General features: G+C 46.2%; 1 protein-coding gene and 1 pseudogene across 1 annotated transcript in view; one reads left to right on the forward strand and one right to left on the reverse strand.

The window, feature by feature from the left end:
- Window positions 1-17,087, forward strand: part of LOC120936223 (G-protein coupled receptor family C group 6 member A-like) — a 55,186-nt gene that overhangs the window by 8,337 nt on the left and 29,762 nt on the right. The window contains exon 2 of the mRNA XM_040348417.1: window positions 13,620-13,917. Within this exon, the coding sequence (XP_040204351.1) occupies window positions 13,620-13,917 (298 nt within the window). The remainder of the gene's footprint in view (window positions 1-13,619; window positions 13,918-17,087) is intronic.
- Window positions 1,938-2,140, reverse strand: LOC120938554 (annotated as a pseudogene).

Consider the following 17,087-nt stretch of genomic DNA (forward strand, 5'->3'; position numbering starts at 1 on the left):
CTATATATTTCTCTCCCTACAAGCAAAACCAGGAACCTTTCCCTAAAGTATCTAATGCAGAGTATCTCACAGTCACTGTGCCATGCCATCAAACGCAGCCACTGTGCCATCACTTGTCACCACTATGCCATGCCATCAAACGCAGTCATTGTGCCATGCCATCAAACACAGCCACTTTGCCATCAATTGTCACCACTGTGCCATGCTATCAATTGTCACCACTTTGCCATCAATTGCCACCACTATGCCATCAATTGTCACCACTTTGCCATCAATTGTCACCACTTTGCCCATCAATTGTCACCACTGTGCCATCAATTGTTACCACTGTGCCATTAATTGTTACCACTGTGCCCATCAATTGTAGCCACTGTGCCCCGCAATTATAGCCACTGTGCCCCGCAATTGTCGCCACTGTGCCCAGTAAAATGCTGCCACTGTGACCTGTAAACCCCCCCCCCCCCTGGCACTTACCTTTCTGGGCTCAGCCGTGCTTCTACCGTCCCTCGATGTCCCTCGTCCAGTCCCTTGTCCCGCCCTCGATAACGCTTCAGCCAATCAGGTTACCGATTACCAGAATCAGATTACCTGACTGGCTGAGACGCCTGTCAGTCTTATCCAAGGAACGCACCACCGGTACGCCCCGAGGATAAGCATTCAGGAAGCCGACTACAGCCTCGGGGCTGTACTCGGAAAGCCTACCAGAGCCGCTGGCTCTGATAAGCACTTCCACACAGCCAATCAGCTGCCGTTATTCAGCTGGCTGGCGCTCAACATCCGGCCAGCTGAATAGTGGGCCGCAGCAGCGAAAATATATAGATTCATACAATTCATGAATCTATATATTTTAGTGGCTGTGCGAGAGCCAGAGGGGGCGGCGCTCCGGCGCCCTCTATGGACGAACCGCTCCTGACACAGACACACGGTGGCGGTGAAAAAAAAAAACTCGGTCAGTTTTCCGCCCTGCTCCGCGGGCCGGATTAAAAGGTCCGCCGGGCGGTATACGGCCCGCGGGCCGTAGTTTGCCCATTCCTGATCTAATCATTTCTTTTGAGGGGGATCTTTCTGTTCATAATCCGAACTTGCTCACCCAGACACCCAAACACAATTCCCCATGTGGTCTTATTTTCAAATACAGCATTTCATAAAGCATCCAAAGATCAGATCAGTATGCAGCAGATCACTCTCGCCTTTTTTAGCTGCTCACCACAAAGACTAATATTGAATATTTATTTCATTATTCTTAATACTTCACTGAAAACTCCCTTACAATACACAGACAAATGTGAAACCGACTTAGAAAGTTCCTTGCCAGAACAAGGATTGGGAAACAATCTGTACTACTATACATAAAGGATCTTTGAACATAACAACAGAAGAAAACAATTACACAATATTTCCTCAGCTGGTATAGGACACCATCACTCCATAGAATATCTCCATAAGTTTCAGACCAAGGTTGGCATTGCAATGAAGCAGAAGGGTTGATTCCTCCATGGAGAAAAGTACACAACATAACTTCAGAGTAAAGCCTTGTGTACAATTCTATTTTTTTTTTTCTATTGAAAAGCCTGTGGCGTGCAAAACACAACCCAAAAACTTCACCCGGTGCAGGGAAAAAGTGCACACACATAAGGAGGTGCAACAAAAACCTGTGACGGGTGCATACGTCAATCGGCCCTCCGAAAAGGGCCCAACCCTGATCCCCCGGGGTGCAAGGCTCCTGACAGGGACTGAGGTGTCAGTGGTCCATGCAGCCGAAGCCACATGAACCCATCAAGGCCCATGTAGCCGAAGCCAGCACGAGCCCAACAGTGAGGCTCCCCCGAAGGGAGACCCCATGAGAGCAGGCGAACTAAGCCAGAAGGCCATGTCCACCTACTCCCAAGACGTTCAGGGCAGGCCCGAGGACCAGCACCCTACTTATCACACATAAAGTGCAGTGCACCAAACAAAAATAAGTCCTGGAGGTACTGCAATACCAGGTCGATGCGTGGAGTGGACAGAGCAAGCTCTTCTTCCATCTCCCTGTTCTAAAAATCCATTTAATATATGGTCCCCAGATAGGGGACGTATCAGATATTAAACTGATAAGAACAGATACTACACTTGATCTTAGCCAAAACTATCTACAAGTTGATCAGAGCATCGGACATCTTGGAGTCGATTCCAGGCCTCCCTTCAGCCACTTGCAAAGTGGTCTGGAGGAATGTTTCTTCAAAGAGACTCACCAACAGGCACAAAGATCAGGCATGGATGGCAATCCAAGGGGGATTGCTACTCAGGACATTCTTGCATGCCAGAAACCTGTGCAGATACAGGCACTGCCCCTTTTGCATCATCCAGGAGGAAACTGCTTTTCATGTTTTCTGGGAGTGCCCCTTTGCACAGGGCCTGTTGACGGCCTTGGAACCTGAACTTAAAGACTTTGTACCACAGACTGCTATTACACACTTTGGTGTGTTAAACGGACTCTTCTGTGGAACTCATTCACAGGAGGACATTGACAGTGCCTGGCGGGTGCTGTGTTGCTTTAAAGACGCTTTATGGTACGCCAGGAACCGCCGCGTACACCACCGGCAGAGGATGTCCATTGAGGACTGTCGCAGACTGACCCTCAGTCTGCTGAGAGACTATACCTTGATTGACTTTAAGGAGGAAGAGGACGTCTGAAGATTTCCCCTTCCCCCTGACATTGACATTTCTTGACACGTTTTTTTTTAACTACTGTTTTCAGGGTAATGCGGCGTCATGCACGATGTGATGTTTCGGGGTTTCACAACTCTACGCATCACATCAGGCATCATACCGCAGAATGGGTTGAATGAATGTAATTTAATTGTATGCTTGCAACTGTATTGATATGTAGTGTATTTATGCGCTGCGTCGCAGTACAGAGAATGTACCCTGTCAAAAGTATTTGATTTTTGTATATTTGCTTTGCAAAATAAACTTAAATATTGCCTTTTACTAAAGTGTATTTATGCGCTGCGTCGCAGTACAGAGAATGTACCCTGTGGAAAGTATTTGATTTTTATATATTTGCTTTGCAAAATAAACTTAAATATTGCCTTGTGTACAATTCTGCTTCTAAACGTGAGTTTAGGAGCTTTTGGAGTTTTTTGCCAAAGCCCCTGAATTCACCTCAGTAAAGGCCTAGGTGTCCATGTACTTATAGGCTTTTGTCAGAGTTTAGGAGCAGTAGAGTTTAGGAGCAGTTAAACATCCCTCTCCTTAATGCAAATAAATCACGTTTAGCGTTATTCTGCTGCCAAGAGAGTTACCTTTAGGGGTGGCTAGTGTACATAGTCTAACTACATATCCTCGAGATCTCTCTACTTCAATATTTGCTTCACAATTCTACAGGACGTAGACCCAGACAGAAATTGCATACCTTGGAGAGTGAGGTTAACAAAATACATCACAGAGAGTCAGCCCGGAGGATTCCATTTTCATCTACCATTTTCTTCACTACATCACCCACTGAGTAGGATTTGTTTCTATTATTAAAAGACTCTGGTGTATGTCAGAGCCATATTCAGGAGATTTTATATGGAAAGTGGCACCTCCACAAGCTTTCCGATGGAATTGTTGCCTAATGGATTGCCTTGTGAAATCAAAAGTATAGGATGCCTACATTAGATGCCAAACATACCTTTATGAGTTCTAAATGCATGGGATCATGCCCTTGCTGATATGTATACAGTGCCCCTAAATGGTTAAAGAAGGGAAATGTCTGCCATTACATAAGCTATCACTACATTTGCCATTTTTCTATTGCGATTTAGGAACTTATGTGTCCCTGCAAGCTGGTTTACATAGGGTAAACATTTAGAAAAATAAAAGATTGGATTGCACAGGACCACCATTCAATTGGTAAAGTATATTTTACCAATTTCTAGACATTTTGAAAAGAAAGTTCATACTAAGACTAATTTACAGTTCATGGAGCTCATTCATCCTTGCACCCCACACTTACTCCCAACATCAAAAAAATACTGAAATTGTACTGATGCTGTATTGATCGTTTTGCTTTGTATATTTTAAGTCACTTTGAAGTAAAATAAGGAATCATAAAACTGGGTGGGTGATATATTAATGTGCTTTACTAAACAATAATTCTGCACATATACAACTTACTTACAATTGTTGGAAAACAATAGAAGAATTAGAAAGTATTACAGATATACATACAGCACATGCACACACTACCTAACATTATGAATGAGCATGAGCATGTTCTGTTTACAATTAGGATAGATTAAATGTCACTTAGCTTGGTTTATAGCAGCTTCGCAATCTCGATAGGCAACCAGGGCTCCAGGCTCTTGCCAGAAATTTGAGAAAATTAGTTATTAGTGTCATCCCCAGGTAAAGTTTCTACTTTGGTCCTGTAAAGTCCATACACACTTTCTTACTTAGTTCTTGTGGTTATGGGGCCCTTTAGATCTGGTATACTGTACACTTTAAGAGGAATCCCCACAGAAAGTAAACAACAGTGTTGGGCCCTTCCTCAAATTCCATACTAGATCTAAATGAGTCTTATTAAAACAGTATTTTAAGGAGGAATCCTATGCAAAATACCAAAACAAGAATGGTGCAGGTCCCTCCAAAACCCATTCCAGATCCTTACAATAGCATAAAGGCTGGATGGCCGTTGCTATTAATGCAGTCTCATCATTGCCATCAATGCAGCCTCACCATCACCATTGCCATTAATGCAGGGTCACGACAGATTACTGCTGCCTCGGAGGGGACAGGGAGGGGGCGGGACTGGCACCAACAGAATACATACAATGAGAATCTCCTGTTTAATACAAAATCCTGCCTCCTATGATAGACAGAAGAGCGGTCCAATGCCAGCTCAGGAGACAGAACTTCCTATTACAGAGGCCACTGAGTAAACACGAGATTCTCACTGTATGTAATCTGACAGGGCTCGTCCCGCCCCCTCCCTGTCCCCTCCAAGGCAACCAAAATTGAAGTATCAGTGTATAACAGGCACACACTATTTGCACCCGATTTTCATGGTGAAAAAGTACATGTTATACTCCAATAAATACAGTACTTCTTAGGCGCGCGTACACACGGTCGGTCCATCCGATTAGAAAGGTCCGAAGGACCGTTGTCATCGGTTAACCGACGAAGCTGACTGATGGCCTGATGTGCCTACACACCATCAGTTAAAAAAACGATTGAGTCCAACGCGGTGACGTAAAACACAACGACGTGCAGAGAAAAATGAAGTTCAATGCTTCCAAGCATGCGTCGACTTGATTCTGAGCATGCGTGGGTTTTTAACCGATGCTTTTGCATACTAACCATCGGGTTTGACCTATTGGTTAGGCGTCCATCGGTTCAATTTTAAAGCAAGTTCTAAAATTTTTAACCGAAGGATAACTGACCGATGGGGCCCACACATGATCGGTTTGGACCGATGAAAAGGTGCTTCAGTCCGTTTTCATCGGTTTGGACCGACCATGTGTACGCGGCCTCAGGCCGCATACACACGGTCATTCCAAACCGATGAGAATGGTCCGACGGGCCATTTCCATCGGTTCACCGCTGAAGTGGCATGATGGTCTGATGTGCGTACACACCATCGTTCCAAAAACCGATTGGGTCAGAACGCAGTGACGTCAAACACACAACGTGCTGAATAAAACAAAGTTCAATGCTTCCAAGAATGCGTCGACTTGATTCTGAGCATGCGCGGGTTTTGAACCGATGCTTTTGTGTACTAACCATCGGTTTGGACCGATCGGGCAGCGGTCCATCGGTTCAGTTTTGAAGCATGTTTTAAAATTTTGGATCGAAGGAAAACAGACCGATGGGCTATACACACGGTCAGTTTGGACCGATGAAACTGAACCTCGGTCCATTCTCATTGGTTTTGTCTGACCGTGTGTATGCGGCCTCAGTGTTTAGTTTGTAATGGGTATTAGCACTGTTATTGTTTTTATATGATTAAAATCATGTCACCATGTTTTTTATTGTTTGGCATTTACTGGGGTGGCTGGGCTTTGTTGTTCCCCAGCCACCACCTCTCTATTTGCCTATATATACCTCATCCCACATGGCGTATTAAGGCCTGAAAAAGGAGTGCATGCTCCACAAGGCATCGTCATGCCCACCCAACACATCCGGCCATGACGTCCCATCCACCTGGTGAACCGGGATCAAGATCGTGAAGTTGGAGAGATTTACACACAGTGTTATATGCATGTTTCTACTTCACTTTTCTGAGTGGAAAATTTTATAGGCATTAAAGTTATTTGTAATCTACGGGGGGAAAATGCGACAATCTCAGAGCTAAGGCGGAGGTTCTTCGTTCACAGGCAGCAAGAAGTTGAAAGTCTAACACACCTTGTGGTAGCCCTCCAGAACCTGTGGAAGCGCCTAGAAAAAAGGATGTACTTGGCTGTGCTGACATCACTACCCTAGATTACTAAGTAACAACAAAACCTGGGGAATGCCCAGGGAAAAACTGCTCCTGTACCTTTAAGGAGGGGTGGCTCCCCTTCAGTCCACCTGCCCCCATCTATCTATTAGAATGCATGTGCCTCCACTGTGGGGACACTCATTGTTTAGTGTTAGGACCATAGATTACAGGGTGCCTTGGCGCGGCTCTGTGGCTCACGCATGCATTTGCAAATGCGTGCGGACAAAACCCCTGTTTTTAACGCATACTGTTAGACAGGTTAATTTGGTTGTTCTGCAGGCTGGTCGGTAAGGAGGCTTGGTTTTTTCCTGGGCTGGGCATTCCCCAGGTTTTGTTGTTATCTGTGTTAGCCTTCCTATGCCGTTTACTGCGATTGCCAACAATAGATGGGGCGGTGGACACGTTTTTGTTTCACCTGTGGTGTTTATATTGGTCCAGCAGTGCACCAACACCTTTGCAGCCATTGTGCTATATGCTGGGTGTTTGGTGTGCTCCTGTACCTTTAAGGAGGGGTGGCTCCCCTTCAGTCCACCTGCCCCCATCTATCTATTAGAATGCATGTGCCTCCACTGTCGGGATGCTCATTGTTTAGTGTTAGGACCACAGATTACAGGGTGCCTTGGCTATACCTTGAAGGACTTTAAGGAGGAAGAGGACGTCTGAAGATTTCCCCTTCCCCCTGACATTGACATTTCTTGACACGCTTTTTTGAACTACTGTTTTCAGGGTAATGCGGCGTCATGCACGATGTGATGTTTCGGGGTTTCACAACTCCGTGCAACACATCAGGCATCATACCGCAGAATGGGTTGAATGAATGTAATTTAATTGTATGCTTGCAACTGTATTGATATGTAGTGTATTTATGCGCTGCGTCGCAGTACAGAGAATGTACCCTGTTGAAAGTATTTGATTTTTGTATATTTGCTTTGCAAAATAAACTTAAATATTGCCTTGGCGCGGCTCTGTGGCTCACGCATGCATTTGCAAAAGCGTGCGGACAAAACCCCTGTTTTTAACGCATACTGTTAGACAGGTTAATTTGGTTGTTCTGCAGGCTGGTCGGTAAGGAGGCTTGGTTTTTCCCTGGGCATTCCCCAGGTTTTGTTGTTATCTGTGTTAGCCTTCCTATGCCACTTACTGCGATTGCCAACAATAGATGGGGGCGGTGGACACGTTTTTGTTTCACCTGTGGTGTTTATATAGATTACTAAGTAACCAGTTTGTGGTGGAAATGAAAGACGGGCCTGTCAGGAGAGCCCCGCAGAAATGAATAAAAGCTTAAACTGCCCTCCCTTTCAATGATACTGTGGTAGATGCAAGAGGCACGAACCAATACCTTTGAGGAAGGAAGCTTTGGCCCCATCTTCCCTATCGACTGTGCAGAAGACCCTCAGAGAACTCACCCAGAGTTCGGCATCCATGAAGCAAGAAATGTCCGCATTCAAGCAAGAGTTGCCTCACCTCCAAATGTGAGAATTTGATACAGAGAGACCCAGAGCAGAAGTGCTGGCAGTGTGGCCACTTTAGCCAGGAATTGTGGCAGGTCTGAATCCAAAACACCCACAGGCCGTCGTTAAACTAGGGGCTCCCAGGGTTGAGTGATGACCCCCGGGACCATCAACCCAAGGTCCTATCAGACCAGAAGCCATGGTTGCACCAAGTCCAGTGGTCAATGCCCTAGTTAATATCCAAGAGGTCCCTTGTTTGGATGATACAGGATCTAAAGCCACTGGGGTAGATTCAGATAGATTAGCGGATCTTTAGATCCGCGTAATCTATCTGATTTACGATCCGCCGGCGCAAGTTTTTGAGGCTAGTGCTGTATTCAGAAAGCACTTACCTCAAAACTTGCGGTGGCGTATCGTAAATCCCCCGGCGGAATTCAAATTCTGCGGCTAGGGGGAGTATACTATGTACTATTGCTCCAAATGACATCGCTAGGACGTCATTGCTTTCGACGTGAACGTAAATTACGTCCAGCCGTATTCGCGAACAACTTACGCAAACAACGTAAAAAATTCCCGCCGACGCGGGAACGACGGCCATACTTAACATAGGATACCCCTCACATAGCAGGGGTAACTATACGCCGGAAAAAGCCAAACGCAAGCGACATAAAGAAAAGCGACGGGCGGGCGTTCGTTTCTGAATCGGCGGAACTCCTCATTTGCATATTCGACAAAAAACGCCACCTAGCGGCCAGCGGGAGATTGCAGCCTAAGATCCGACGGTGTAAGTCACTTACACCTGTCGGATCTTAGGGAGATCTATGCGGAACCTGATTGTATGAATCAGCCGCATAGATCCGACCGTCGGAACTCAGAGATACGACGGCGTATCAGGAGATACGCCGTCGTATCTCTATCTGAATCCAGGCCACTGAGACTATAGACCAGCTGGACCCCTCCTGACTGTCCCTGAAGGCAGCCAACAACCTGCCCATCATATTGGAAGGATTCACCTGGGTTGAGAAACAAATAAAAGACCAGGTGGTAGAACCGGGTAGGGGTTGTGGTGGCTCACTGCCCAGTGAGCTCTGCGGTGCCTATTGTCCTGGCATAAATGTTTGGAGGACTTGTACCATGCTTGCTGGCCAAGTTTGAGCATTCCAGCCAGCGGCATGGACCTGCGGCCTGCGAGCTGTCGGGCTCAACGTGATCTGAGCCTTCGAAGCCTATCAGCAAGCAGTTAAGAGACGGCCTGAATGGGTGGCTGTTGTCAGTACGCCCCCTGAAAAGAAGTTGCTCCTGAAGCCCCGTCAATAGATAGTCTGGTCTCTTCCCTCTCAGACGTCTATGTGGTGCCTGGTCACTACATCTCCTGGGTCCAGGCATAAGTGGAAGCCATATTTCCCCCATTACAGGCTACCAGGTCCTCCCTGGAACAATTGGCAATCCCCTTCCAGGACTATCCCTTGACTCAACAGCTACTAGAAAAACATCTGCTGGTATTTCCCACCAGACCTGAGGATTAGAGCTGCACTGAGGCAATAGATCACCCCAATTATATGGGGGATACTTCACCCATCCAGAAAGGGTACTGACACATTCCCTCAGCCCTATGTCAGGAGGTCAAGGATTTGATCCATAACATTTTACAGAGTGGGGTCATCCAAGAGAGCTGTAGTCTGTGGGTGACTCCTGTTGTCCTGGTGCGCAAAAAAGATGGGAGCCTGCAGTTCTGTGTGGACTATCACAAGTTAAATGCCTGCCCCCACCAGGATGCCTACCTTCTACCAAGGGTGGAGGAATCACACGTGGCACAGGGCCAAGCTAAATTCTTCTCTATGGTCCACCTGGTGAACGGCTATTGCCAAGTCCTGGAAAGGGAAGAAGACTAGAAAAAGACTGCCTTTTTCACACCACTGGGCCTATTTCATCCCAGTGGCGTGAACCCCAACCAAAGGCCTGAAACAATACCTGCCGATGGCTTTAAATCTTACCGGCTATACATGTGCAAAAACCTACCTGGAGGTCATCCTGGCTCAAGAGAAAGAAGGACCCGAACGAGTGATCGTCTATGCCAACCGTCAGGGCCATCTTTAATGTTGATTGGACCCTGGGCAAAAATATGGACCCATGCAATTTGCTCTTCACCTGCTCAGACCAGGCAGTGATTGCAATTTGTTTCCAGAGGTTACAGCATATCATTACCGCTTACTGACTGTTTGCTAGAAGTTACAGCACACATTACGGCTCACTGATTAGTTGCTAGAGGTTACAGCACATGATTTCTTCTTGTTGATTGGTTGCTAAAGATTACTGTATAGTAATACTGCTCACTAATTGGTTGCTAGAGGTTACAGCACATCATCTCTTCACTGCAGAGGGGCATGGTATACATATGAATGCCGCCCGTATTTTCATATGAATACCGCCAGCCTCAGCTATTTACATATGAATGCCGCTGCTATTTACGTATAAATGCTCCTGTTATTTACATATGAATGTTCATGTTATTTACATATGAATGTTCCTGCTATTTACATATGAATGCCGGTTATTTACATGTAAATACAGGGTCTGCAGGTGAGTCATCTGTACACAACAATAGGGCAGAGCTGGGCAGCATTAGTAGCAGCACTTCACACTGAGATATCAGGACACAGCAAAGGACTAAAACTTCAAGGGACAAGGGAATTTATACTGGGATAGTTGGCAAGTATAAGGCAGCTTCTTTGGGCCCCAAAACAATGATAGGGCCCAGGGCAGCTTCCCCTTTTGCCCTGCCTTAAAGACGGCCCTGCCAACTGTAGACTGCAGCCCATGGAGCAAGACCCACATAATTACAGTTCCTTTACATTGGACTTGCTGGCCCTAGTATGGGCCATTAACATTTACAAAGTATCTCATGGGAACAGAAATAGTTCTTCACAGATAACAATCCCCTTTCCTATCATTAAATGGCCAAACTAGGGGCATTAAATAATAGGTGGGATGCCCAATTGACTTGTTTCAATTACAAAATACATTTCAAGCTGGGAAAATGTTATGGTCATGCAGACACCCTTTCTGGCTATCTTGTAGAGGGGGAGGACATGGACATGAGCTAGGAAAATGTGGTGACGGCTCCTGTTTTACCCGCAGCCATCTCCACTTATGCTTTCAAAGGTCATTCAGCAGCGCCCCAGGTGGGACCCACTAAAAACACACACCCGAGAATAGTTGGCTCTGATCCATTAGAAAGACCCTAAGTGCAATGCTACCTGGCACAGCAGCACACGCCAAGAAAGCAAATGGCTGTCAGACACAGCGAGAGTGATCTTGAGGCAGTGTGACTGCTTTGAGTCCACCACCCAATTAGGTCTAACCGTGGGCGACTTCCTTCAAAGTATTCTGATTATGTAGTTTTAAGTTTTCTTGTGTAACGATAATTATGTTATTGCTGTTTTTGTAATGTTCTTTGTCCTGTTCAATGAACAGGACAGCACTATAGGTGTGCACAGGGGATGTGCCAGTTGTACATGGGCACACCCTAATCATCCTAAGTGCATTAGCAACATCATCATGTGTGGCAGGAGGGAGAAGGGAACTATTGCCTTCTGACCAGTTCTGCCAATAGTAAAGTGCTACTGTACTTCTCTTTCACTGTACCAGTTCTGCCATAGTGTGTATGGCATGCAAATAAATATACTGTATATATGTATGTATGTATACATGCGTGTGTTTGAGCTTTGGGGTGCACACCCTAATGCTATAGGCTGAGCACACCTATGGACAGCATCTTTCAAAGAGAAAGGGAGTGTAGGCAGGTGAATTCTACATTCTCCACTGCAGGTGGTGCTCAACCGTATTGGCAATGCAGCTGTGAGAGGTAGTCAAGAAAAACTGGGTTTCTCTATGGCTTCCTTGGTCACCTGAATCAATGATCCAATTGAAAGGCACTGGACCCCAGTGACCGTAGTGGCCATCTTGGGTCAAGCAGAGTCTTTGTAAATTCTTGCCCCTGGGTTTTAACGTGCTTTATGCAAGTAGCTAGTGTAGGGAAATATCACCCATCTGTCAGGGACAGAATTAGCGGTAGGGAAATGTTCTAGTGGAGTAGGGAAAGAGGAGGGACTGAATCAGGAAGCATTCCCATTGGGTCGAACCGAACAGATCCCGCTCTGCTCCTCGTGGCAAACAGTGTCAGCAGCATGGAATCCAACACCACTGTCTCTACATTGAACAGTTGTAAGTGCCCCAGTCAGATGAGCCTCCTCACCGGGCCTATTTGTACTGTTTATTAGTTCTACAGTACAATACAATACAATACATGTTTGTTCTCTACCCTAAACAGCATGCTGCACCTACCCAACAGCCAGGAAAAAAGAGGGGATGAGCAGACACCCCCCTCCATGAACCATACAAGTCCACATGCCCTCAACATTGGGGGTACCTTACCAGGGAGACCTCCTAGAAAAGCACATTGTTCATATGGTGATGAGAACAATAGCCTCTTTGCCACAGTGCTGGCCTAGTGGTTGTGGGGCTCTGTGGGAAGGGGCCTTTTATTCTTTCCATGGAATCTCTCTTAAAATGTATCTTGGAGCTAAAGGACCTGGCATGAATTTTGGGGGAAACCCACATTATTATTTTTTACACTATCCCTACTGTTTGTTTAGATTCATGTGTTGGGTGAGAATGAGTCACTGGTCATTGAAATGCCAGCAGGTATCAAATCCTTAACATCCAGGAGTAAGAAGTCACATTTAGCAGTGGTAAAACAATCTCTCCATTAGAAAAAGTTCCCCTCTGTTTCTGCCCTGGTGACAATTTCACCAGAAAGAATGTGAGTAAACCACCAAGAGCAACAATTCTAGAAAGAAAATGCTTTTTTCTATCCATGTCCCAGTTACAGATATCCCCTAAAGGCCATTGTTCACTGTTAATTCTAAAGTAATGAGCAGTAAATACTTTAAGGCCCCGTACACACGACCGGATCGATCCGCTGAAACTGGTCCGCCGGACCAGTTCCAGCGGACAGATCCGGTCGTGTGTAGGCCCGAGCGGACAATTGTCCGGCGGATCGGACAGTTTCCAGCGGATAAAAATTTCTTAGCATGCTAAAAAATCTGTCCGCCGGAAACCTGTCCGTCGGACGTGTTCGGTCGTCTGTACAGACTCACCGGACACGTCCGAACGGCCGCCATCCCTCGCATGCGTCGTACTGATTCGATGCATGCGTGGAAGCATTGAACTTCCAGAGCCGCGCACGTCGCCGCGTCATCGTCGCGGCAATGGCGCGGCCACGCCCCGCGTATTGTTTACGCGCGGATTTCTGTCTGATGGTGTGTACAACCATCAGACAGAAATCTCCGGGCGGATATGTCCGCTGAAAACGGTCCAGCGGACCGTTTTCAGCGGATTATCCGTCCGTGTGTACGGGGCCTAAAAGTGTCTCCTTTGGACAATTTTGGGTCTCCAAGTTTGTCCCCATTTCATGGGCAAGCGCAGTTTTAGGGATTGACATATTTGGTATCTACTTGTGTGTTTTACTGTGTGCAAAGAAAATGCAAAAACAGCTCTGGCAGAAAAAAGGTTAATGCATTGAGCTCCTTAGATCTGATCAGTCTCATTCTGTATGATGTTTTTCACATGTTAATCAGCTGCAGTTTAGTTGCCATTGTTGTAATCTCACTACTAAGTAACCAACCGTTTTTTCCCCTTCACCTGTCTCTCTGTGTCTGCTTCAGGTTACAGTTGCGAATAATGGTTGATGTTTTGTCAATGATCTATACAATTGAGAAGATTAACAATTCCACTCTTTTGCAAGGAATCAAGCTGGGCTATGAGATCTATGACTCGTGTTCTGATCCTCTTAAAGCGGTTCAGGCAACATTGAAGTTACTGCCAGAAATCTTTGCAATACACAACTCAACACAGTGTAACAGCACAGAGGTCATACCTGCTATTAAAGCTGTTATGGGAGAAGTGTCTTCTGAAAACTCCATCAGCATAGGAAGGATATTAAGCAGTTACTTCATACCTCAGGTAACGCTGTAGTTCCTTCTATTAGGTGTACATAATAGGTACCCAGATGACATAAAGGCACGAATAATGATGATGAAGTTAATAGTTTTGATGATGAATATGGTGGAAATGATGACCATAAAAAAGATAATGATATTGAGGGGATAAAGGTGAAAGTCATGATTGTCATAAATGTGATTGCTAAAGATGAGTTAATTGGTTTGTTCAATCTGATGTTTAGCCCAAATTAAGTAGATTGTGTTCTCGGAAGATCCTCAATCTACCAAATGACATGTTCTTTTCCCCTTGCTAAGCTAATTACAGAGACCCATTACCAGACCCTGTCTTAGGAGATTTCTTTTGCACCGCCTGTATGGTTCCTTGCATTCCTAACACACTAAGAAGAGAAAAGCGCAACACTTTATGGTGCAAACAAACTGGTGATGATGGGGAGAGAAATCAGAGAGGGAGGTGTCCTCTCATGATGGTGCATTAAAATAGCCCTCTACACGAGTCCAACAATAAAAGTCCAAAGATTAAACAGTCACTCCTGAAATGGCTACAGCTCTTCTCAAACAGAGTATTGGATAAATCCTCTGCGCTCATGTACTAAAAAAATAATAAAAGGACAGAGGGCGCCACCATCCAAGTGTAGAAATGTATTATATTATAAAATTAAAACCAGTATGCACTCACATGCAATAGGTAGAAAGCAAGCACATCACCCTGCAATGTATGGATAACAACTCCAGGGGCTCTGTTGGCCATATACAGAATTTTCCAAGAAAACTGCGAGTCTAGCAGAGAAGCGCCTGAAAGCAGCTGTGTACCATAAGCAGAGTTCACCAGGGAAGCATTGCCAGGCAATGCAGGGTGTGTTGCAGGAAGTGGCTGGGTGTGTGAGTTCCGAGAAAACCAGCTTACTGAGCTAGAAACCGGAAGCAGGATGACGTCAGACGTTAAGAGCATGGCTACACATTCCCTTTCTTAAACCTGGAGATATGGAAAAAATCTCAGGAATATATAGGGGAGGGACATGGGAATACCTCTCAATGAATATTAATGAGAAACACAGTGGGCCATATTCTCAAAAAATATCCGCCTGCTGCGCTTAGGGCACTTACACTCTGCTGTCCCAACTTACTGGAGCAGGTGTTGTATTCCCCAAACACTTGCTCCATAAGTTGGGACAGCGGAGTGTAAGTGTCCCGGCGTAGCCTGGCGGATCTCCAAGGGGGCGTCTTCTATTCAAATGAAGCGCGCCCCCGATGCGAAAGAACTGGGCATGCGCCGGGCTGCAAAAAGCCCAGTGCGCATGCTCCAGTTCTCGGCGGAAAACGTCAATGACGCCGACGCGTGCGTCATTGACGTAAAGTCGTATTCAAGAACGACTTACGTAAACGACGTACCCGACGAAAAAACACGACGGGGACCCGACGCCATCCGTAACATGGCCTACGCGAGACTTGCGGAAATTTAATCCTCCATATAGCAGGACTAAATTTCCGCTTACGCAAACGACATTAGCGACGGTTACGCGACGCGAACTCGTTCGGGAATCGGCGTAGAAGGATCATTTGCATATGCAAATGACTCCTTCATGTAAATGCCATCTAGCGGCGGCCGGCGTCATTGCATTTAAGATCCGCCAGTGTAAGTGACTTACAGATGGCGGATCTTAAGTGTATCTATGCAAAAATGATTCTGAGAATCAGGAGCATAGATACACTGGCCAAAAAAGGGAGTTACGATGGAGTATCTGACTTACTCCATCGTAACTTCACTGAGAATATGGCCCAGTGTTCTCAATACAGGAGGACTGTGGACTAGATATGTATACAAACTAAGGACAAATCTGTCAGACACCACATGGAAAAATATTCAATAAAATGTTATGTAGCAGCCTGCTCCTGTTGGGCTGGCATTGCTTTAAATTTAGGAGGGGAGTCTGAGTATTAGTTGACTCAGACATATATAATTTTGGCTAAATTTGGCCTCTGCCTTCTGTCCCAGAAAGAACAAGGGTTGCTAAATGTGTCTGAATGCTGGATGAAAATAATTTGGACTTTGTGTAACTTGTACATGTAGTGCTACCTCCGGAGGAGCCGCTGATTAGAATTGGGATCGGCATATTTAAGTTACCTCTTTACTGTGTCTAGGGGTGATGATAGAGTTAAGAGCAATAACAGAATGTCCAGGACCGTTGGTTGACATTTTCAAATGCTTTATTTTCCAGGTCAAACACGACCAACATGTAACTTGAGGTAGACAGGATAGGTTGGTGAAGGTAGAGCAACTTCACAGTATCAAGCTATGGATAATAAAGGCAATCCTATCCTTTAGCAATAATATTTGTATGCGTCGCCACCCCATCCGGAGTGGGTGAAGTGCCCCTGGACAGACCTCTCTCACAGGCCTGGCAGCCAGAGCACCACTTAAAGCTTCTGGGAAAGGAAACAAGTCTCTGCCACAGACTTGGCTCTAAATTAGATCTGGATGTCCAGATGAGACCTCTGCCACAGGCCTAGTGCTTGAAAGTTAGAACGGTAGAGCAAATCCTCCCAGTAAGTCTTTGGGGTCACCGACTGACAGCTTGAAGGTGACCTGTCAGTGTCCGGTGCCCAGATCCCCGGTGGTTCGTTCAAGCCCTGTTGGATCACCTGCCTCCGGGTTCTCCTCAGACCGACCCCCCACCGAACAGCACCCAGCTTGGGATCTTCTCAATAGAAGTGGGGACCCAGTAAGTCACTGGGGCCCCTCTGCAGCATCAGTTGCTACGGGCTATAAGAGCCCAGAGTCAGGAACTCCGCGTAGCATGCGACCCGGCCTGGTAGGCCATAGTGGTGGGGCCCGTGATGTGCACACACCCTGAAGGTGGGTGCCGCACCTGGAACCAAGAACCCGCGAAGAACCCCGGACCACGGCCTCCTCCACAGAAATACCCATCCCCAGCATGCCCTGCGAGGAAAAACTCCTCCAATTGGCTGCTGGGAAGAAGAGGCTCCGCCTGGACCCCTCTGGCGCCACCTGCTGCCCAGAGATGATACCGTATCTCTGGGGCACAGAATGACCCACAGGACAAATCCAGATTTGGCGATAGCCAAATTTGACCAATCAAAGAATGAGAGCAACATAACTCTCTCATTCTCCCACTAAATTTAAGCACAGCACCTATACGAAAGTACACAGGC

Source organism: Rana temporaria, chromosome 4 (assembly GCF_905171775.1).
Source record: "Rana temporaria chromosome 4, aRanTem1.1, whole genome shotgun sequence".
NCBI classification, from domain to species: domain Eukaryota; kingdom Metazoa; phylum Chordata; class Amphibia; order Anura; family Ranidae; genus Rana; species Rana temporaria.